The 25,203-nt window shown below is 42.2% G+C and overlaps 1 protein-coding gene across 1 annotated transcript in view; it reads right to left on the reverse strand.

Moving 5' to 3' along the window:
• Positions 1-25,203, reverse strand: part of LOC124775530 — a 174,736-nt gene that overhangs the window by 21,180 nt on the left and 128,353 nt on the right. The window contains exons 9-10 of the mRNA XM_047250364.1: positions 20,008-20,221; positions 3,379-3,670 (exon numbers count right to left, since the gene is read on the reverse strand). Coding sequence (XP_047106320.1) covers positions 3,379-3,670; positions 20,008-20,221 — 506 coding nt within the window. The remainder of the gene's footprint in view (positions 1-3,378; positions 3,671-20,007; positions 20,222-25,203) is intronic.

Raw genomic sequence — 25,203 nt, forward strand, 5'->3', positions numbered from 1 at the left:
CTTCCTCAGATTTTCTCCTTTTCCACTCTCTATCGAACAACCTTAAATGGACTTCCTTTCCAGCCAAAAACGCGCTCCAAATCCGTTTTGACGAGTTCTTCGGGCCAAAACCACATGATTTCTTGTCTGCGTTGACATTGTTGTTGTTGTGGTCTTCAGTCCTGAGACTGGTTTGATGCAGGTCTCCATGCTACTCTATCCTGTGCAAGCTTTTTCATCTCCCAGTACCTACTGCAACCTACATCCTTCTGAATCTGCTTAGTGTATTCATCTCTTGGTCTCCCTCTACGATTTTTACCCTCCACGCTGCCCTCCAATACTAAATTGGTGACCCCTTGATGCCTCAGAACATGTCCTACCAACCGATCCCTTCTTCTGGTCAAGTTGTGCCACAAACTTCTCTTCTCCCCAATCCTATTCAATACTTCCTCATTAGTTATGTGATCTACCCATCTAATCTTCAGCATTCTTCTGTAGCACCACATTTCGAAAGCTTCTATTCTCTTCTTGTCCAAACTATTTATCGTCCATGTTTCACTTCCATACATGGCTACACTCCATACGAATACTTTCAGAAACGACTTCCTGACACTTAAATCAATACTGGATGTTAACAAATTTCTCTTCTTCAGAAACGCTTTCCTTGCCATTGCCAGTCTACATTTTATATCCTCTCTATTTCGACCATCATCAGTTATTTTGCTCCCCAAATAGCAAAACTTCTTTACTACTTTAAGTGCCTCATTTCCTAATCTAATTCCCTCAGCATCACCCGACTTAATTAGACTACATTCCATTATCCTTGTTTTGCTTTTGTTGATGTTCATCTTATATCCTCCTTTCAAGACACTGTCCATTCCATTCAACTGCTCTTCCAAGTCCTTTGCTGTCTCTGACAGAATTACAATGTCATCGGCGAACCTCAAAGTTTTTATTTCTTCTCCATGAATTTTAATACCTACTCCGAATTTTTCTTTTGTTTCCTTTACTGCTTGCTCAATATACAGATTGAACAACATCGGGGAGAAGCTACAACCCTGTCTTACTCCCTTCCCAACCACTGCTTCCCTTTCATGCCCCTCGACTCTTATAACTGCCATCTGGTTTCTGTACAAATTGTAAATACGTTGACATACTATTGTAAATAGTGAAGGAGGATATATTATTGGTATTTTCCAAGAATGATTGCCTATCGAAGTCGGTGGGTCCAAACGGTACATATCGAACGTGCGATCGGAAATCGATCATGCGACTCCGGTGGCGGGCGTTGTGATCAATTATTTGTGATCGTCATTATTATCTGTTTTCCGTCGTTCCCTTACCTGCTCTAAATTACATACCTCCGCGAATTATTTGTGAGTTACTAGGGAAACCCAGGCGATTTATGTCGTTAGTGAGTGGAATGTTTGGTCTTCTTGACGTTTTTCAGCGGATTCTCTCACATGGAAGAATCTAATTCAATGTTTATCCAGCGTAGAAAATTGTTCGACTTTTTATCGCAAATATTGAGTACTATCGGACGAGGAAAGAAGGGACTGTGTAGACTGTGGGGGTGCGAAGTGTGTAAAACCTGGTAAGAACAGTTTCGATGCTGAAATACCCTTACAATTTCATTGCGGACAGTCCGGAAAACGAAAGCATATCAGGAAGAATACATGGTTCGACTCTTTCAAATTATCCATCCAAACCACCGTAATGGACTTTCACATGACGACAACGACGACGACGGGTAAGATAAGTCCTCTCCTTTGCAATTACATTTATTTTTGTATCGCTCTTCTTTTGGCGTTGCTGTAGTGACCAATGTAAACATACTCATAACGGCCGCCATTAGAGTCGCATGAACGATTTCCGATCGCACGTTCGATATGTATCGTTTGTACCCAGCGACTTCGATAGGCAATCATTCTTGGAAATTACCATATTATTGATGAGTGAAGTCTGTGTTATTTGTATCTGTTGTGTTTATTAATCTTATTGAAAAACACTACCAACTTACGCATAAATCCAATATTTTATTGGTTTCTCCCACGTCTCTGTCATATTGGTAAGTCACCCGTTGGGATTTTTTGTGATCTATCAAAGGCTTTTGATTGTGTAAATCATGGAATACTTCTAGATAATCTCAAGTACTGTGGTATGAATGGGACCGTGCTCAAATGGTTTAAATCATACCTAACTGGAAGAGTGCAGAAAGTTGAAGTAAACAGTTCACATAATATGCAAAAAAACTGGTGATTTCTCAAACTGGGGAGCAATCAAGAATGGGGTGCCGCAAGGTTCGGTCTTGGGTCCTATGCGGTTCTTAATATATATTAATGACTTGCCATTCTATATTCACGAAGATGCAAAGCTGGTACTTTTTGCCGATGATACAAGTATAGCTATCACACCCGACAGACAAGAATTAACTGGTGAAATTATAAACGATGTTTTTCAGGAAATCAATAAGTGGTTCTCTGCAAATGGGCTCTCATTTAACTTTGACAAAACACAGTACATACAGTTCCACACAGTAACTGGAATGACGCCATTAATAAATATAGACTTCGATCAGAAATCGGTAGCTAAGGTAGAATATTCAAAATTTCTAGGTGTATGCATTGATGAGGGATTGAACTGGAAAAAACACACTGAGGATCTGCTGAAACGTTTGAGTTCAACTACTTATGCTATTAGGGTAATTGCAAATTTTGGCGATATACATCTGAGTAAATTAGCTTACCATGCCTATTTTCATTCTCTGCTTTCGTATGGCATCATATTCTGGGCTAACTCATCATTGAGTAAAAGAGTGTTCATTGCACAAAAGCGTGTAATCGGAATAATTGCTGGAGCTCATCCAAGATCTTCCTGCAGACACTTATTTACAGAGCTAGAGATCTTCACTGTAGCCTCACAATATATATATTCACTTACGAAATTTGTTATTAACAATCCGAACGAATTCAAAAGTAATAGCAGCGTACATGGCTACAACACTAGGAGAAAGGATGATCTTCACTACTCAAGGTTAAATCTAACTTTGGCTCAGAAGGGGGTAAATTATGTTGCCACAAAAGTCTTTGGTCACTTACCTAATAGCATCAAAAGTCTGACAGATAGCCATATACCATTTAAAAGGAAATTAAAAGAATTTCTTAATGGCAACTCCTTCTACTCATTAGATGAATTTTTGGATATAGTAAGTGGGTAATTTCCCAACCTCCCCCCCCACCCCCCCAAAAAAATGAAAATATTGAGTGTCATGTAATATTTTGTCTAATGTAATATCTTGTATAGACACCTTTTATTAACCTGACACGTTCCACATCATTACGAATTGTCGCATTCATGATCTATGGAACAAGTACTAATCTAATCTAATCTAATCTCTACTCTGCCTTGTCCCCAGGCTCGAGGTACTCTGTGAGGGCAGCTTCGGGGTACGGACCGCCTTGTCCCTGTCCTTGAGCTCGGCGCGCGCCTCCTCGAGCAGCTCGGCGGAGTGGCGCGAGCGCTGCAGCAGGCGGCTGGCGCCGTCGAGCGCGTGCGACAGCAGCTGCTGGCTGCGCGACGCCTCCTCGTCCGCCTTCTCCAGCCGCGCGTACAGCGCCTTCTCCGAGTTGCCCAGCGCCGCGATCTTGCACCGGTACAGGTCCACTATCGCCGACACCGACACGTCGCGTATCTGAGGCAGAAAAGCAGACTAACACACCACGGCAAGTTTCGTGTACTGTCGAGTGGAGTAGCACTGCGGTAAGACATTGGACTGGCCTTTCGGTCTTGTTGGCCACATCCCGAATACAGCTCTATTTCCGAGCAACTGGAGCACGGTAAAATTTAGTGCCGAGGGGGTTCAGTGGGCTCTTCTCCATGTGGCCCTTCTTTCGATGTATGACTAAAAATCTGCATAACGCTTAATGGTCTTATCAACTTGACAGTTGGTCTAAGTGTAGGATATGAACCACAACTCAAACAAAAATTGAAGTCCATCTGTGGCAATACTATCACATTCTAATCACTAATATTCGTCCATAAAATACAGCCTTCATATCGGTAAGACTGTTTCCTAAAACCTCTTTCTAGGGTAACTTATAAATGGTTCTATGAGTGCAACAGTTGAGCAGAGTCTTTTTGCAATTACTGCAATTATCTACCTTAACTGAAGTGAGCTCAGATACGAGGGTGAGTCAAATGAAAACCTTAAATTTGTAATAACAAATCGAAATTTTGCGCCGTTATCCTGTAAGTTGGTAAGCGTGCTACAAACAGCGTGCAGAATGGCCTGTAGGTGGCAGCATAGTGCAGATGTACACATAGCGTCGCAGTATCAGTACAAATATGGCCGCCCCACTTGCGACTTGCACCAGGGAAGAACAGCGTTCTGTTATTCGGTTTTTGCGTAGTGAAGGTGTGAAACCTATTGAATTTCATCGACGAATGAAGGTTCAATACGGTGATGCATGTTTGTCACAGCAGCAAGTCTACGAATGGAGTAGGAAGTTCGCAAATGGTGTGACTTCAGTGGAAGATGCTCCTCGTCCAGGTCAGGCACAACGAGTTGTAACTCCACAGAACATTGCAGCAGTTGAAGCCATAGTGAAGGAAAACAGCCGAGTGGCACAGAATGACCTTGCAGCATGTTTACAGATTAGTCATGGGTCAGCACACCACATTGTGCATGATGTGCTACAGTTTCACAAAGTGTCTGCAAGATGGGTGCCACGGCAGCTGACTCCTGAAATGAGAGAACGACGTGTTGATGCTTGTGAAGAACTTCTTCGGCGCTTTGAACGAGAAGGTGATGGCTTTCTTGCAAGAATCGTCACTGGGGACGAAACCTGGGTTCACTTCCACCAACCGGAAACGAAGAGAGCAAGCGAGGAATGGCGCCATTCCTCATCACCAAAACCAAAGAAGTTTCGAACAGAACCATCAGCACGGAACGTTATGCTGACTCTCTTTTGGGACGAAAAAGGCGTTATTTTGGAGCATTACATGCCTAGAGGGACCACTGTCACCAGTGCATCATACACAGACCTCCTAAAAAATAATCTGCGGCCTGCAATCAAATCAAAGCGACGTGGATTGCTGTCAGCAGGTGTCCTTCTGCAACATGACAATGCAAGGCCCCACACTGCCCGTACAACAGTTCTAACAATCACAGACCTGCATTTTGAGTGTCTTCCTCATCCACCATACTCACCAGACCTTGCCCCAAGTGATTTCCATATGTTTGGACCACACAAAGACGCAATGGGAAGAAAGAAATTCCGTTCTGATGAAGAGGTACGCCACGCGGTGCATGAGTGGTCGCGTGGACTACCAAAAGAATTTTTTCTAAAGGAAATTATGCACTTTGTAAGCGCTGGAGGACTTGCATTGAGCGTGGGGGAGATTATGTTGAAAAGTGATACAGCTTTGTACCACTTTTGCACGATAAATAATATTTTTAAAAAATATTTAAGGTTTTCATTTGACTCACCCTCGTAATACCCAATAACTGACTGTCACACTCAACCACAGGCGCTCAGCCAGTCGATCGTCTTGGCTTTATGAGTCGATCTTTCGAAACCTTTGTCCGTCGCAAGGTATTTGTAGGCGGTGAACCTGACTAGACTGTCTCCGCGTCTTTTGTCTCCACCTCTATCTAACCGCCTTTAACGCTTGCGCCAAGCTGCATTCCTGCCTCTTGCATGATGAGATTATAACTCGTGAGCTGTAACTCGGCGCGCTGTAAGTGATGACTGCGGTGAGCGGGGAGAGCGCTCAGGGTTTGCTGCGCGATAACGTGCAGTGTGAAAGGAGGGGAAGGGGGAATGGCAATAAAATGCGGTACGGGAGCGGAGGGCGGTGCAAGTCCACCTCCAGTAGGAAACACAAACCTATGTTTTCCAGTTGCCACGAAACAACAACGTCTACGACAGAAGAAATGATCAGTTACATACTGTGAATTATCGAAATTGAGATTGCACTTTCTATTGACATGTCAAGTATCCGTCTCATCATTCGTTTTCGAAACAATCGCGATCAACATAGCGCAAAACTACACACCAAAGGGACACCACACCTCAGCGACAATGCAGTCACCAATGGCGAATACACTGAAGAGCCAAAGAAACTGGAACACCTACCTAATATCGCGTAGGGTCATTGCGAGGACGTATAAGTGCCGCAACACGACGTGGAATGAACTCAACTAATGTTTGGAGTAGCGCTAGAGGGAACTGACACCAAAAATCCTGCAGGGCTGTCCATACATCTGTAACAGTACGAGAGGGTGGAGATATCTTCTGAACAGCACGTTGCAAGGCATCCCAGGTATGCTCAGTAATCTTCATGACTGGGGAGCTTGATAGCCAGAAGAAGTGTTTAAACTCGGAAGAGTGTTCCTGGAGCCACTCCGCAGCAATTCTGGACGTGAGGTGCGTTGCATTGTCCTGCTGTAATTGCCCAAGTCCGTCAGAACGCACAATGGACATGGATGGACACAGGAGATCAGACATGATGCTTACGTGCGTGTCACCTGTCAGAGTCGTATCTAGACGTATCAGGGGTCCCATATCACTTCAGTTGGACACGCCCTACACCATTATAGAACTTCGACAAGCTTGAACGGTCCCCTGCTGACATACAGTTCCATGTGTTCATGAGGTTGTATCCATACCCGTACACGTCTATCCGCTCGATAGAATTTGAAACGAGAATCGTCCGACCAGGCAACATGTTTCCAGTCATTAACAATCCAATGTCGGTAATGACGGGCGCAGGCGAGGCGTAAAGCTTTGTGTCGTGCAGTCATCAAGGGTACTCGAGTGGGCCTTCGACTCTGAAAGCCCATATCAATGATGTTTCCTTGAATGGTTTGCATGCTGATATTTGTTGATGGCCCAGTATCAAAATCTGCAGCAATTTGCAGACGTGTTGAACTATGAACGATCGTCTTCAGTCGTCGTTGGTCCTGTTCTTGCAGTATCTTTTTTCGGCCGCATCGATGTCAGAGATTCGATGTTTTGGCGGATTCCTAGTATTCACGGCACACTCGTGAAATGTTCGTACGGGAAAATCCACACTTCATCGCTACCTCGGAGATGCTGTGCCCATTGCTCGTGCACCGACTTTAATATTGCGCCAGACACTTGTCTGATACAGCTGTTGCCGACCGCAGGGCTGTGTTCTGCCCGATTACGTATCTTTGGATTTGAATATGCATGCCTATACCAGTTTCTTTGGCGCTTCAGTGTAGTAATGTAGTATTCTGTACAGTTGGCAACGAATATCTCCAACCACTACGGCACGAAGTCTCCCGACCACTGCCGAGTGCTACCCATCAGATTTAAGAAGTCCACGGGTGAGGTCCAAGTTCTCACTTAGTAACGTGTTTGTGAAAAATGAGTACAGCTAAACACAGGAAAACATACCACTGAATAGGAAGGACAGTTTTGTGACAATGCATAAAGATGGGCGTGTATGTTTGATATGTAATGCTACTTTAGCCACACCTCAAAAGAGAAATATTGAACACCATTTTAGAACAATTCATAAAGACTTCGAAGCGGAAGCGATTGTTGGTTGTGAGATGAGGAGAAACAAAACTTTATAATTTTAGAAGTAAATTACAATTACAGCAGTCGTTTTTTTATAAAGCCTGTACGAAATAGGTTTTTCATCTACAATAGCATCATTTCATGTACCACAAAATCATTTGCCAGATTTCACAGTCTGTTAAGGAGTGCTGTTTCGCAGCTAATGAATCTTTGTTTTCCATATTGTAAAACAAATCAGAGATAAAATCAGCTATCAGAGACATGCCTCTGTCAAGATCTACTATAACAGGAAAAATGGGATTCATGGAGGAAAAAAGATCAACTGATAACAGATTTGCTATCGTGTTTGTGTTTCTTACGGCAGTTAGACTGGTTAGTAGGTGGATTCGATTAGTCTCAAGTTTGATATTTGTAAGATTGATAGAGTCAGACTTCAGTGTGATCGAAGACTTGCTTACAATTTTGATCTTGAAAGACTCTACACAAAGAGAAGATTTTTAGGGTGCATTCACGTCCTTCATTTATGAATATAATTTGTCACTTCAGAAACCTGCGTCTATTACTACTGATGGAGCGCCTTACATGGTAGGCAACAACAAAGGATTTGTTACCTAGTGTGCAAACGACAAATCTTACCTGTCTTTCTTTAAGTATCATTGTATCGTACATCAGTACGTTCTCTGTGGTCATATTTTGAAAATGGCACAAATTATAATTATTATCACAAAAATTGCGAATTCAGTTCTCTTACAATCACTAAAGAGAAGTAAGTTTAGAGTAATATTAAAAGAACTGGATTGCTGGTATGGGGAAGTGCTATTGTACGCCGAAGTTCAATATCTGAGTAATGGTATGGTTCTAATCGGCTTTAGAGAATTACTGCCAGCGATAAAATCTTCTGTGTCTGAAAGCGAGGAAGATTGCTCACATGTGTACGATTTGAGGTGGTTGTTGGATCTGGCATTTATAACTGATATGAAAGTTAGACTAAATGAGTTAAAGAACTTCAAGAAAAAAAACCGAACCGTCAAAACACTTACATCGTCTATAAAGTGTTTCATGAAAGAACTTGGATAGCACAGTTACAGAAATTAAATATGAAACACTTTCCTCGAACACAGGCAAAACTGTCGGATCAACAAACATCATTGGATTAAGAAGGTGCAAAGAAATATTCAGCCAACCTGCTAGCACTGAAGACATAGTTTGAAAATCGGTTTTCATATCTCAAGGCAATGGAAACTGTTATAGCTTTCATAGCTCAATCTTTCTAAAAAGTGGATGTTGAAGACACTTCAAGTAAAATGAGTACTCCTTTCTCTTGTAATGTGACTGAACTTGAAGAGGAAATAATTCGATTTCAAAATGACATTTCCGAAGTCAGAATACACTGAACACAACTTTTGGAAATCAGTGAGTGTAAAAACTCACCCTAACACAAAAGTCACATCGTTTGCTTTGTCGTTGCTTGGATCAAGTAATCCATGTAATGCAGCGTTTTTAACGATGAACATAATGAAATCTTTCCCACTTTCGGACTGTAAGGTTTGTTTTCAGAAATTGTTCACCAGATCACAAGCTGATTATCTCACATAATGTTTTCCAACATTTATGATTGTGTATATATTTTTTTCACATGTGTAATATCTTGAAAATTGAGTAGAAGGCCTTTTACCTATTTTGTGTAATGAAAACACGTAATTTTGACTAATTTGTTATTCTGTGTTTAAACCACTATGAACTGTAAATTCAAGGTCTCTAAATGGATTAAGTTGCATGCAATGTACCCCAAGCCCAAAAAATTTTAGCGTTGAGCATCAGTCAAGTATGTCTAAGTGCATTTAGAAAGTGTTAGGTACAGTGTTAAGAAAATAATACCATTTGTCTGTCGATCTTGCACACTAACTGCTGCTATGGATTAATCAAAACGACACTGCTTCTTTTTTGCAGTACTGTGAAACGCTGAATATTGTTTTGAATGTTTTGTTTTTTGGTGGATGGGAATTCAACCGGTATCTTGTTTCACGGTCATATGTGCAGACAGAGCTGTTACTGCAATAATCAAGGTTCTTTTTATATGCATATTTGGTTGGCAAAGGTACTCACATGATGTAGTTAAATCTCCAATTTTTTTGAATAAATCTTGCTTCTGTAATTTTTTTTTAAAAAAAGATGGCAGATTAATGGTCATGTAGTTTCCATTTCTTTTGCATAACGTCTCTTTTGCTGTCACAAGTCTTTCCTGTATTAAATACTGCGAATAGTTACTTGATGCGAACGATTCATTTATTGTGTTTGTTAAGGGAGCGTGTATGGACTGTTTGACTGCATACACTGGTCCCTCACCTGAACTTTTAAGTATATCGCTTTTATATCTTCTTCCTACGTCACACTCTGTGGTTGGTAATAACATCACTGTACTTAGTGACAATTATTTAAGGTGTCACATATGCTTTTTTGTAATTTCTCTACAATATTTCATAATTTCTTAACAAGATTTGTCAGCTAGCGTGGGTCGTTTATTACTTTATGCCGTTCCTTATCTGTATCGCATTATTCTTGCCTGTCTCTCACCTTTTCCTGACATTTCAGGCTGCTTTGCTACTATTCTCTACAATATTATATGAGGCTTTGGCAACTATATTTTTGTACCTGTTGTGAAACCTTATGGACTCTAGCTTACTGAGACTTTTTCAGTGAAGTGCGATATTTAAGAGTCTGCGAGGACCTGTGGTAGTTCATCGCTTTTTGAGCGATAGGGCTACTGATGTACTTCTGTAAATGTTGTCTTTAAAAATCGTTTTAAATAATGAAGATAACATAGAATTTCGGTTTGAATTGATTACGTTATACACTTCATCTGAAGTTCAGTTTCCTACTTCTCTTGAAAAATCTTGCGTCTTGACTTTTGATAAATCTTTCGTAGGCCTGCAGTTTGGGGACTTCTCAAACCCTGATATTTCTGGTATTATCCAGGATGAGTCACGTAAGAAGTAACACCCATGTTATTCCAGGAACAGTTACAGATATCGAAACAAGGTTTTTCGGAAAATTATGATACGCTAAAGGGCAAGTACTTCAGCGTGTGATAACAATTCTTAACTCCTGTATCGATTGAGACATTGCAACAAGTATGTTTTTAATAGAACCGTATACTTCTTATAACTGCATTTATAGTGATCTAGCGCTTGTTAATATTGACGTTGAAACCTTTCCAAGAGAATCCGAGAAATGTACTAAAAATGGAAAGCAATGCAGCCAGAGTGAGCTGTTGCGGTGTAAACGCCGCTAACAGAGCTCTCGTGCGAGGTGCCGTCGTTATACAGGGTGTTACAAAAATGAATGGCACAAACACCAGGCCACATTCCTCACAAGTATACGAAGAAATTATGTTGTATGTACTTTGGTCTGGAATTTCTCCAAGTTATTAATCATGGGATACACACAAGAACAGAACGTTAGAATCACGTGGAGCATACACTCTTTATGGCGTCTGGTTACGTTGTGCAGTATTTTGTTTTACGTGTCCCTGTTGTCATTGCTTGTTAACAGGTAACGCCAACTGTTAACAGCGATCAGTACGACCGTTGCAAGCACACGGGTTACTACGTAGAGATAATCACACTTGGGTCCTACGATGGCAGCGTGTGAAAATGCAGAGATGGTAGATGCCCATTTGAGGTACTGATTAGCTGACGGCGATGGCGCTCGCGCTCGTTTGCACCGGGAGAGATTTCCAGGACCAAGATCCTCCGACAGGAAAACTTTTGAAACCAGTGATCGTCGACTTAGGGGAAATGGGGCATTTAAGCTTGATTCTCGCGACCGGGTGAGGCGTAGAAGGACGAGGACACTGCAATGGGAGGCGGCAGTTCTTCATGCAGTTGACGATGAGCCTAGTGTCAGTACAAGACATGTAGCTGCAACTCTGAATGTCGACCACACGATTGTGTGGTGAGTGTTACACGGGGATCAGATGTATCCACACCATTTACAGCGTCTACAGGCACTATCGGGAGCTGATTTTCCTGCACGGTACTCTTCTGCGAATGGTTTATTCAACGAAGTGTCAACCTTAATTTTAGTGTAACGGTGCTGTTCACAGGTGAGGTGTCGCTTCAACGAAATCAGACTAAATTTTCGCAATCGGCATGGATGAGAGACAATACTAACGCAACTGTTGAAGCCGTCATCAACAAAGATTTTCTGTCGATGTTTGGGCCGGCATTGTTTGTGACTGTTTGGTAGGGCCTCACTTTCTTCCATCCAGCCTCAACGGACAAAGTTATTATAATTTCGTAGAAAATGTTCCACCTGATCTGGCTGCACATGTGCGACAAACCATGTACTTTATGCACGATGGAGCACCTCCTCATTTTAGTGTTAATGTCTGTCGGCTTCTGAACAACAGATTCGGTGACAGACGTATGGGTAGGAACGGACAAATTGCCTGGTCTCCACCCTCTCCGGAGCTAAAGCTACTGGAATTTTATTTGTGGGGGCATTTGAAAGCTCTTGTGTATGGAACCCCAGTACAAAATGTTCAAGAGTCTCCGTTCCCGTATTATGGAAGGTTATGAAACCGTACCCAATACTCTAGGGATAAATCAGCGCATCCGAGATTCTCTACGACGGCGAGTTTATGCGTGTATCAATGCCCACGCAGGGTACATTGTACATCTCCTCTGACAAAGAGTTGCATGTGGTATGCTAGTGCTTTGTGTTCGTGTGTGTTTCTCTTTATTAATGAGTTGGAGAAAATGAGTGGTAACATGGAAACAAAGCATCGCTAGACCCTTCTTCATATAACATAATGTCTTCCTCTACTTGTCAGGATGTGCCCTGAAATTTGTGCCGTACATTTTTGTTACACCCTGTATGCAGCGAGAGCCAGACCTACGCTACTAATGTAAAACATCATTTCCTATCGACATAAATACAGGATCAGCTATGATTTTTGTATGTGAAACTACGGCGTGCGCTAGCTTCTGGTACATCAGATGTGGCTTGGTAAAAGCAGGACACACCATACGTCTACGCTCCACGGTCGCTGTTGTTGCATCTCATGATGCCATATTGGTTTCTCCGTTACCCGGTAGTGCATCTTACCTAAATTTTCATTACCGTTGTTCGTAAATATTGCTTGGTCGATAAAGAGCACACGTTGGAAAACGCTGGGTCGTCTCCCAAGTGCTTCAGAAGGAACTAACAAGATTCAATACGACGTTAGAAGTCACGTCCTTCAAGTTCCTGATGTAGTGTCAGATGTTAAAGATGGAACCTATGTCGATGCAAGATGCGAACAAGACTCGTCTGACTAATGCCACATTTCTTCGCAATACGTTTCGTGCCACCATGTGCACTGATAAGCGCTGTTGCCAGAAAAGCTTCTTCATGTGTCAGTCAGTCGCAGTCTTCGTCCTCGTCCTCTGTGTGGCGTTGAAACTGCCTGTTCGCACTAGTGAAGTGCCTGACGCGATGGACAGTGCCGATCAGGATAGACATCGCTATACGCCGTTCCGTTTTGACAGCATTTCTTCGGCATTTACCGTTTAAGGATAGCTAACTTCTCTTCAGCAGTGTTCACGTTTGCATGCGAAATGCTGAGGCAGAAATGACCTGTCGATAGACGACACGGCTCATGCTAGTTCTGCAGTGCACACAAGCAAAGAGCCGAAAGGCATGCAACAACGACGTAGCCTGGCTTAAGCGTATTTAGAACGCAGTATTCGATCTCGTCCGAATTGCCATGCAATTTTAGAAAATTTCTCGTATGCTTTTGTGAAGAGTTTCAACCTCAGAATTAACAAGCATTATATCACAGTATTCATATTTTCAAGTGCTTTCGGACGACGTTAAAAAAGGATCTCACTCTATTAAAAAATTATACTTGTTTTAATTTCTCGATCGATACAGGGGTAAAGAATCTTTATTACATGCCAAAGTACGTGCCCGTATGCGTACTATCGTTTGCGGAAACCTCGTTTCGGTATCTGGAAATAAAAGGGGTGTTACGTCTTACTTGACTCATCCTGTATAGCGGAAATGATCTGAGAATCCACGATCTTTTACAGGTGCGTCACACTTTTCTTATCCATATTTGTGGCCGCATTGTCAAGTGCCAAAAATAGTGGAGTTTTAATTACCTTCGTTGCACAGTTTACCATCAGGGACGTGCCGAGGCCGTCATACTTGTTTCATCTGTGGTATTTCTGTTTATGATTATACCACCACACAACATAACGTTAATTTTTATGGTTGAGACTTAATCCACGAGTTCTGCTAATTTTATTGAAAAGTTATGCACACTACCACAAGGTGGACATACAGACACAATATGATTAATTTCTTATCCATATCAAGTACTGGTAGTTCTATAGCTGAAATATCATAGCTTCTGTCTTCGCTAACTGTCCTCATGCCATGTCTTCTGTTAAACAGTTTTACTTTTCTGAAGGAAGGAATGAAGGAAGATCAGCTTTCAACTCACCGTCGCTAGGAAGCTCATTAGGGCTGGAGCACGATCTCGGATGAGGTAATAATGCCAATCCAATGTCTTACTGCAGCGCCACCTTCCTTGGTGAACGTATTCTGGCAATTTTGTTGTGTGAAGTATTAGAGCTGCGCCCTACCAAAACTACGATTCGGTAGTTTTGGTCCAGTGGATAAATGATCTAGTGAATGGCAGGGTTACCAGTAGTGTTGGCAGCATTGATAGGGAAAGAAACATAAATAAACGTGCGAGAGAGAAATTGGGATCCTACGACTCCTCTTCGTTGTTGTTTGTTTTGCACATAATCAGAACCGCATATCGTTCAATGTTAGTGCATTTAGTATTTTACAGAATTTATTACAAAATGTAGACTGCATTTTATGGGCAACAAAAAAATTAGTTGATAACTTTCCTTCACCGCTCCTATGTACCTAAACAATTAATTTAGATGCAAGTACAGTTTACATGCGCAAACATAAAGAATCTATATAATAACTGTATTTAGTTTGTACTCAGTAGAACGTTATTAATCATGATCAAAGACAAAGAGTTTCCTGTAACTATTGATAAGTGCGAAACTTGTTAATGAATAACAGAAGAATACTTTATATAAGCTTAAGGAAGAATTGAAGCCATGTTTGATACATATTTTTTTTAATTTTACCGTATGTTTAGGAAATTCTGTTTTCTAGCGATGTATGGTAAATCTATATTTTTTAATTTTTTCTACAACATCCCTATGTTCCGCCTTACTGATCAACGATTTTAGGAGGAAAACGGAATTAAATATTGATGATTTCAATTTGTATTGTATTGTCTAGAACTGGGGACCCAGAAATGAGGGAGGGGCTTCGTCCCACCGTAGCCCTCAGTGGTTCACAACACCGCAACAGGAGGCCACAGCAGTCCACTCACCCCACCGCCGCCCCACACCGAACCCAGGGTTATTGTACGATTCGCTCCCCCCCCCCCCCCCCACCCACCCCCCACGCACATGAACATGGAGAAAGTGTCTGCGCAGCTATCGCCGACATAGTGTAACTGAGGCGGAATAAGGGGAACCAGCCAGCATTCGTCGAGGCAGATGGAAAAACGCCTTAAAAACCATCCACAGACAGGCCGGCACACCGGACATCGGGGGCCGGCACGCTTTCCTGCCCGGAAAGCAGTGCGTTAGACCGCACGGCTAACCGGGCGGACTGTTTTCAATTTTATTATAAATATTGTTTACTTTAAATAACAGACAAGAGGATAACTTAAGTAGAACAAAAATATTCCGTAACGTACGTGGTCCTCTATACATCTTACCTACGTTCATTCATCCGGGATCTACGGGTAGCGTCTTCGATTAGTAGTCCCGTGTCCGAACCCCGTCACCGCTTAAATACTAAATAACCTAAGACTTCCGGCATGAGAAGTCACCCTCGTCCTTCCAACGATCTTGTCAAAGAGGGCGGAATGGACAGAGGTTCAGGGCACTCTCTTGCGCTTGGTGAGGAAAACTGCCCCTAAAGGCAAAAGAATCAGCAAAGATCAATGGCATGAGGAAGCAAAAGACAACAGAAACGGCTGTATTAAAGACACACAGTATGTACCCACAGTACATGTTGCCTCTAATTGGAAAAAGTGTCATGTTAATCATTGGCAAAAGGTTCCGGAATAGTTCCCCATTCAGATCTGCGGGAGGGGACTGCGAATGGGGAGGTGATCTTGAGAAAAAGAAAGGATAACGTTCTACGAGGCGGAGCGTGGAATGTCAGAAGTTAGAAAGTGGTAGGGAAGCAAGGAAAGGGAAATTTAAAGGCTCAATATAGATATAGTGGGGGTCAGTGAATTGAAATGGAAAGAAGATAAGGATTTCTAGTCAGACGAATATAAGGTAATATCAACAGCAGCAAAAAATGGTATAACAGGAATAGAATTCATTTTGAATAGGAAGGTAGGGCAGAGAGTGTGTTACTGTGAACAGTTCAGTAATAGTATTGTTCTGATCAGAATTGACAGCAAACCAACACCGACAACGATATTTCAGGTATACTTGCCAACGTCGCAAGCTGAAGATCAAGACATAGAGTATATGAGAATAACGAGCTCGTAATGCAGTAAGTGAAGGTAGATGATAATTTAATAGTCTGCGGGACTGGAATGCAGTTGTAGGGGAAGGAGTAGAAGAAAAGGTTACGTGAGAATATGGGCTTGGTACTAGGAATGAGAGAGGAGAAAGACAGGCCAAAGTAAATTTCAGCTAGTAATGGCGAATACTCTTTACAAATATCACAAAAGGAGGACGTATACTTGGAAAAGGCAGGGAGGAACAGGAAGATTTCCGTAAATTTGCATCATGGTCAGGCAAAGATTCCGGATCAGATACTACAATGTACGGCGTACCCAGGAGCAAATATAGACTCACAAGGGAACCTACCCATCGCACCCCCCTCAGATTTAGTTATAAGTTGGCACAGTGGATAGGCCTTGAAAAACTGAACACAGATCAATCGAGAAAACAGGAAGAAGTTGGGTGGAACTATGAAAAAATAAGCAAACTATACAAACTGAGTAGTTCATGCGCAACATATGCAACAACAAGGAAAGAACAAGCTCAGAAGTGCCGTGGTCCCGTGCTTAGCGTTTGCAGCTGCGGAGCGAGAGGTCCTTGGTTCAAACCTTCCCTTGGGTCAAAAATTTAACTTTTTATTTTCAGTTTATGTGACAAACGCTTATATTTTCATCACTTTTTTGGGAGTGATTACACATCCACAAGAAAACCTAAATCGGGCAAGGTAGAAGAATCTTTTTACCCATTCGCCAAGTGTACAAGTTAGGTGGGTCGACAACATATTCCTGTCATGTGACGCACATGCCGTCACCAGTGTCGTAAAGAATATATCATACGTGTTTTCCTGTGGAGGAATCGGTTGACCTATGAACTTGCGATCAAATGTTTTCGGTTCCCATTGGAGAGGCACGTCCTTTCGTCTAATAATCGCACGGTTTTGCGGTGCGGTCGCAAAACACAGACACTAAACTTATTACAGTGAACAGAGACGTCAATGAACGAACGGACAGATCATAACTTTGCGAAAAAGAAGAAAGTAAACTTTTCTCCCAATGGAAGACTTGAACAAATGACCTCTCATTCCGCAGCCCCTCACGCTAACCACGAGACCACGGCGCTCCTAAGGTCATATTATCCTTGATATTGCCTATCTTGCACATGGACTACTCAGTTCGTATATTTTGCTTATTTTTTCATAGTTCCACACAACTTCTTCCTGTTTTCCCGATTGATCTGTGTTTAGTTTTTCAAGGCCTATCCACTGCGCCAACTTATAATTAAATCTGAGGGGAGTGCGATGGGGAGGTTCCCTTGTCAGATCATATTTACTAGTGAGGAAGAGTAGGCTGTAGTTTAAGAGATTAGTAAGGAGGACTCAGTACGCAAAGAAGAAGGATATGGAAGTACTAAGGAGTGAAGAGATACTCGTGGTTTTCTCTAAGGCTATAGATACTGCAATAAGGACTAGTTCAGTAGGCAGTACAGTTAAAGAGGAATGGACATCTCTGAAAAGGGCAATCACAGAAGCTGGCAAGAAAAACATAGGTACAAAGAAGGTAACTGCGAAGACATCTTAGGTAACAGAAAATCATACTTCAGTTGACCGACGAAAGAAGAAAATAAAAAGAATGCTCCGGGAAATTCAGGAATACAGAAATACAAGTCGTTGAGGAGTGTAATAAATATGTAGAGTGGGGAAGTTAAGACGAAATGACTGCATGAAAAATTTGAAGAAATCCAAAGAAAAATGATTGTCGAGAGGACTGACTCAGCATAAGGAAAAGTCAAAACAACCTTTGGTGAAATTAAAAGCAAGGGTGGTAAGTGTGTAACAGGAATCTCACTGTTAAATGCATAGGAGAGAGCGAATAGGTGGAAAGAGTACATTGAAAGCCTCTATGAGGGAAAGATTTGTCTGATGCGATAGAAGAAGAAACAGAGGCCGATATAGAAGAGGTAGGGGATCCAGTATTATAATCAGAGTTTAAAAGAACTTTGGAAGACTCAAGATAAAATAAGGCAGAAGTGATGGATAACATTTTATCAGAATTTCTAAAACCATTGTGGTAAGTGGCAACAAAACGACTATTCACGTTTGTGTAGAATGTATGAGTTTGGCGATATACGATCTGACTTTCTGGAAAATATCATCAACACAATTCCGAAGAGTGCAAGAGCCGACAAGTGCAAGAAATATCGCACAGTCAGCTTAATAGCTAATGCATCCAAGTTACTGACAAGATTAATGTACAGAAGAATGGAAAAGTATAGTGGGGATGTGTTAGATGACGAGCGGTTTGCCTTTATGAAAGGTAAAGGCACAAGAAAGGCAATTCTGAGTAAAGAAAAATCAAGACACGTTCATAGGGTTGGTCGGCCTAGAAAAATGTTCGAGAATGTCAAATGATGCAAGATGTTCGAAATTCTGAGAAAAATAGGAGTAAGCTATAGGGAGAGACGGGTAGTATAAAACATGTACAAGATCCAAGAGGAAATAATAAGAGTGGAAGGCCAAGAACGAAGTGCTCGGATTAAAAAGGGTCTAAGGGAGGGAAGTAGTTTTTCGCCCCTACTGTTGGATGTATACCTCGAAGAAGCAATGATAGAAATAAAAGAATGGTTCAGGAGTGGACTGAAAATTCGAGGTGAAAGGATATCAATGATACGATTCGCTGATGACATTGCTAAGAAGAATTACGTGATCTGCTGAATGGAATGAACACACTCATGGATACAGAATACGGACTGAGAGTAAATAGAAGAAAAACAAAAGTAATGAGAACTAGGAGAAATGAGAACAGCAAGAAACTTAACATCAGGATTGATGATCACGGAAGAAATAAGTTTACGGATTTCTACTACCTAGGCAACAAAATAACCAATGATGGACGGAGCAAGGAGGACATAAAAAGTAGACGCAATGGCAAAAAGGGCCAAGAGAAGTCTATTAGTATCAGACACAGGCCTTAATTTGAGGAAGAATTTTCTGAGAATGTACGTTTGAAGCACAGCATTGTATGGTAGTGAAACATGAGCAGTGGAAAAACCGGAAGAGAAGATAATCGAAGCATTTGAGATGCGGTGCTACAGATGAATGTTGAAAATTAGGTGGACCGATTAAGGTAAGGAATGACGAGGTTCTGCGCGGAATCGGAAAGGAAAGGAATACGTGGAAAACGCTGACAGGAAGAAAGACAGGATGATAGGAAATCTGTCAAGTCGTCAGGGAATACCTTCCATGTAACTAGCGAGAGCTGTAGATGGTAAAAAATGTAGAGGATGACACAGATTGGAATACATGTAGCAATTAATTGAGGATGTAAGTTCCAATTGTTACTCTGAGATGAGGAGGTTGGTTTCATCAAACCAGTCAGAAGCGTGATGGCTCAAAGAATTAAAAAAAGGAGCTCGAAGGTCATAAAAGGGGAAGCAGTTACTGAGGAGGGAATGACGCAGAATTGTAGACTATACCAATTCTTATTCAATCTTTATGCTGAGTAAGCTGTGAAGGAAACCAAAGAGAAATTTGGAACGATAATTTAAGTACTTAATCGAAATGGAGTAACAAAAATTTACATAAAAAAAGATTCTAGGTGGTTAACCGATTCTGGTTTCTAGGGGAACCTAGTAAGAGACTGACTGCATACGCAAACGAAGTGATCGAAATTAGGCAACGCCCAATAGGTATGCAACACACTTAACATAAGGATAAGTCGGATAGAGTCTTAACTGACCAAAGCTACTATGAAAACTGCTGTATTCTGTGCTTACTTTCGATAGTCTACAGTAGCCTACCACAGTTTGGGAACAACACTAGGCGGTGCATATCTAGTTTCACTCTTTCTGTTACTTTTTATTCACTGGCTCCTTCCAGGTGGAGATGAGTTCAATGAAGCATGTGTTAGAGTGGATCAAGCTTTCATAGGCACCTCCTTATTCTCGAAGGCCTCCTGCAGGCGAGCCATCATCTGGTTGAGGCGGCCCTCCTGCACTATGGTGAAGAGCGGCGTGAGGTCTTGCTGCATGCTCTCGTCCATGTGGGGGCGGAAGGAGCCGCCCCCGCGGCCGGCCGCCCGCGCGCTGCTGTACGGCACCACCAGCAGCGGCTGCAGCTCGCACAGTCGCTCCGACAGCGACGCTCCGCTGAGGGCATATACATGCAAAGGCCCGGTAGCATTCAACAATTATAGTCATCAGTGTCGGACAACAATGTGAACCTGTCTTGTATTGATCAAAACATGGCACTCGTAAAACGTATGAAGAATTTCTGCCATCACATATTTCCGCAGTATAGATATAGATGTAAATTAAAACACTTGCGACAAGGAGTAAGCCCGCCATACAAATTCTAAAGGGTATCTGACGTACAGTATTTGACGCTTATTACACTACCTGATAAGAAAAATGAAGCACCTAGGAGGGAAGAAGGAATCGAAAAGACACTTCAGAGGTTGAGAGGGGAAGTGATATTTCAGTCGAGTCAAATTCACAACGAACTTGGCAGTATGAGCCATCTTAACAGTATCATACTGTCATACTGCAACCCCCTCTGTCCTGGATTCAAGCATTGAGTCTGTTGGGAATGGTGTCGTAAAGTCGTTGGATCCCCTCGTGAGCCAAGCTGAACAATAACAATTGTAACTGGTCCGTGATGTTCTGAACAATGGCACCCGGACGGAACTGACGTCCGAGCTAGTCCCGTAAATGTTCTGTTGGGGACATATCTAGGTATCCTGCTGGCTACATGAGTACCTTAGTACCACAGAGACAGTTCATAGACACATGTACCATGTGTGGATGTGCCTTGTCGTTTTGAGAATTGGAATCATGAAATGGATGCTTGAGAGGTGACATTTGAGGATGCAGGATGTCCGTAATGTACAATGTGCTATCCGAGTTCCCTCAGTCACTCCAGCCATGACCTGAAGACATACCCTCCACACTCTCCACACCAGGAGTAACACCCCTGTACCTCTGCAAAACATTAGAGAGTGGAACCAAACCTCAGATAGCCGCCACACTCGCTGACAATGGTCATTTGGGATATTGGACAACCACGAATTTCTGCAAAACACAATGCGACGCCTTTCAGCAGCAGTCCATCCTTGTCACTCACTGCTGCACTCCAAACATAGCCATTTGTGTTCTGATGTGAACGGCAGTCTACACATTGGACAGTAATTCGCTATCCGGCTGGTGCTGGTCTCCAATCATTGGTGCAGAATGTCACAGAATGCTGTAAGGAGTCCATTCCTTGTTCTCAGATGGCAAGTGCAGATGTAAACGGTTTACGACAGACTTGGTGCACAATATGGCGGTCCTCCCCTGTGGCGGCCAAATCTGGTCGACAGAAACCTTGAAGACGATATGGGTGTTCTCACGTTCCCATGCAGTCCAGCATCAGGCTACTGTCACATCTGAAAGCTGCTCAAATCTGGATATTTCACGATTTGATCAGTTGCCCAAAGGCCCTCAATGAGGCTCCTTCCAAACTCTGACAGATGCTGATAATGCAGTCCCAAATATGTGGTATTTTCGTGACCTTCACAGTGATCACTATGTACCACTGTTCGTCCTTTACGTGCCCTACCAGGCCTGGTAATAGCTCTAAACACAAACAACACTAACGTACACATGTGGCTGTCCCAACAGTCACAAAGAACTGCAACTCTGTGATTATTTACGTACCTGCCGAGGGTGTGAACAAGTATGAAATTAAGTGGACATCTGGCCATGTCTTCTAGGTGCGTCACTTTTCTTGTCAGGCAGTGTATACATTTTCGCATATTTGGGAGAGAGTCGTTGCATGCTTCATGACGAAGATCAAGTAGAGTCTCAAGTTGTTACTTAAGTGATATTCGAATCTGAATTGTGGCATCTTAAATTGTGTTACGATTTCCAGAAACTAGTTCCTCTGAAGTGCTAAATTATAGTCGTCACATTGGACTGACTCCTTCACAGATATTCGATTCCTTCGTTATTGTGCCAAGGAAGGAAGAACTCGCCATTCATATATGCAGCTTATTTTCTCCCGTGGCAAAATATCCATCTAGATCTTGAATCACAAATGCAAACAATATACTTACGTAATTGTACACCTGGAGATCTGTGCATATGCGTGTGACATGAGGATTTCGTCGTTCCTTGTACTGGTTTTCGGTGGAAGACTCGCGATATCGGCGGATTCGGAAAGGAAGGAAGATTGGGATCTTTTTAAATTGATCACTTATTGGCCTTTAACTTGCGCCATACAGCCAGCTCATACTAGCATAAAAGATACGGGTATTGATAGAAAATTAGTGTTAGAATATCATGCACGCATATACACACCAGAACACACACACACACACACACACACACACACACACACACACACACAGATGTTATATAACATCTTTGCGTAGTCCATTGTCAGTGATATGTTGGTTTTAGATGCAGATATCTGCGGAAACAGTGAATATATACACTGTATGGGAAACTTTACGATCTTCTGTTGCTAACAAAGCCATCTCGTAGGTTAGCATCGAAAGACCAAGCTTCTTGCAAGGTTCTTGTACCACTTCCATAAAGTCTGGAACACCCAAAGGAAAAGTGATCTGTGTGCTCTTCTTACCCACACCACTAAAATGTGCCTCTATGACGTGCAGCTAGTGAAGATTCTGTCAGAACATCTTAGTTAAATTTGAATGTGGATGTTAGAGAGGCGAAGTGTCTAGGCATTGAATTTCTAATCGAGAACAATATCATTAGAAATGGAACACAAGCTCAGATTGAGGATGAGTGAGAAAGAAAACTGACCATGTTTTATTCAAAGGAACTGCCTTAGGATTTCTTTTAGGTGATTTAGAAAGAACGTGGAGAACCTAAATCAGGATGGGGGAACGATGATTTGCACCATTGTCCTAAAGGAATACTAGTCCAATATCTTACCACTGTACCATGTCAATCAGACAGTTAGTAGTAATCCGATGCAAAGGAAACCGAGGCCATATAAGTGCTGGTCTTGTCATGTGCCACGGTGTCAAAAATGAAAGGTCGCATTGGTTTATTGGCTGGGAGACCCTGTCTGGGGTGGTTCGGCCGCCTAGTGCCAGTCTCTCTGTTTGACGCCACTTTGGCGAATTGTAAGTCGATAATTATGAGATAAAATCATGAAGAAAACACAAAAACCCAGTACCCTAGCGGAGGAAATTCCTGACCCGGCTAGAAATCAAATCTGCACCAATGATGTACTGTGATTATATTGATTCAGGGAAAACCACTACAGCTTACATCAAAAGCTGTTGGCAAGGCTCTGTTCAGAAAAATTTTCGAATGGACTACAACAGATATTAACATGAAACTTACGTGCACGGTACATTCACTCTCTCGATAGTTTAATGATGGCCATCAGAAACTGATGAACAGTTGATGTTTCCGCTTCGGAGTGCAAGAACCAACACCCAACACCTGTTGGAAAAGGTCTCCTGAACTAATGAAGTCTGGTGCATGATGGTACAGAGCGTTGTGTATTTTGTAAACAAACGAGGCAATGCATTCCGCTTGTCAACAGGGTGGAGTTATGCTTATGTGACTGATTTTTGCTTAGGATGAATAGTATGTGTGATATGTTGACCATTGTATCTCACCAGTAAAGGATTCGTGAATGAACTGCCTGTTTGCTTGCATTACCGCAAATCACACTTGTATAATTAGCGAGTATGCTACACTGCTTCTAAACTGAAATGAGGCTGCTTGTGTGCATTCTCAGGTTATTTGACATAATTCCTATTGAGTATATCTTCGACGCCATAATGTCGTGCGCCTTCCTTGTGCTCATCTCTCTTAGACTCTGTTAGTCGTAAGTAGTAATTTTGTAGTCCTGGGTCAGAATGGCTCCCAAATGTGTTTCAGGGACCTGTATAGTCCATATAACGACGTGCCGATATTTGTTATCATGGAAAAAGGTGATGCTATACGCGAATAGGTAAGTGTCTCTGGTTCAATTGCTCATACCTTCGTGAAGGCTTCTGCACTCGATAAAGATGTGTCATTTCCAGCTAGCTTCAACAAGGAATGATCGTAGTCAGGCTGGAGCTTCAGTCCATTGCCAATCAGTGCATCGCACTTTCCCAAACTATTGCTGCTTACATCTACATCTACATTACATCTATACTCTGCACAACACTGTGAAGTTCATGCCAGAGGGTATGACCAGTTGTACCAGTTTTAGGGCTTCATCCCATTCCACTCACATATGGACGACAAGAAGAATGATTACTTTAATGCCTTTCTGTGCGATGTAATTAGTCTAATCTTGAAACTTCCTGGTAGATAAAATTATGTGCTGGACCAGGACTCAAATATGGGACCTTGGCCTTTTTCGAGCAAGAGCTCTATCAACAGAGCTAGCTGAACACGACTCACGACACTTCCTCAAAGCTCTACTTTCGCCGGTACCTCATCTCCTACGTCCCGAACTTCACGGAAGTTCTCCCGCGAAATTTGCGGGACTGGTATTCATGGAACAAATGGTATTGTGGAGACAGGGCTTATGTACAGCATGGGGTTGTTTCAGAGTGAATCTCCACGCTGCCAGCTGTAAGGACGGGTTATGGGGCGTGCTTGGTTAGCTCAGTTGGTTTGAGCACTTGCCCACGAAGTACAAAGGTCCCGACTTCGAGTCCCAGTCCAGTACACAGTTTTAATCTGCCAGGAAGTTTCAAATTCGACATGTGGGGCGAAAATTCATTCTAGCCTAATTTTGTCCTCAAGATCCTACATGAGCGATACATAGTATTTACAGTATATCCCTAGATCCCTCACTTAAATCTGGTTCTTGAAAGTTATTAAGTGCGCTTTCACCGGATAATCCGCATTTATCTTCAAGTATTTGTCAGTCAGTTCTTTAAGTATCTCTGTGTTGTTCTTCTATGGACCACACAAAACTATGGTCATTCATGCTGTGTTTCATTGTATACATTCATTATCCACTGTTGTCCCATCTGCTATGAATCCCACACAAATGAGCAGTATTATAACAAGGGTTGCAAGAGTGCTTCATAAGCAGTCTTCTTTATATATTGATTGCATATTCCCAGTATTCTACCAATGACCTGAAATCTGTCACCTTCCTCTCCTATGAC

Source organism: Schistocerca piceifrons, chromosome 1, assembly GCF_021461385.2.
Source record: "Schistocerca piceifrons isolate TAMUIC-IGC-003096 chromosome 1, iqSchPice1.1, whole genome shotgun sequence".
In the NCBI taxonomy this organism is placed as follows: domain Eukaryota; kingdom Metazoa; phylum Arthropoda; class Insecta; order Orthoptera; family Acrididae; genus Schistocerca; species Schistocerca piceifrons.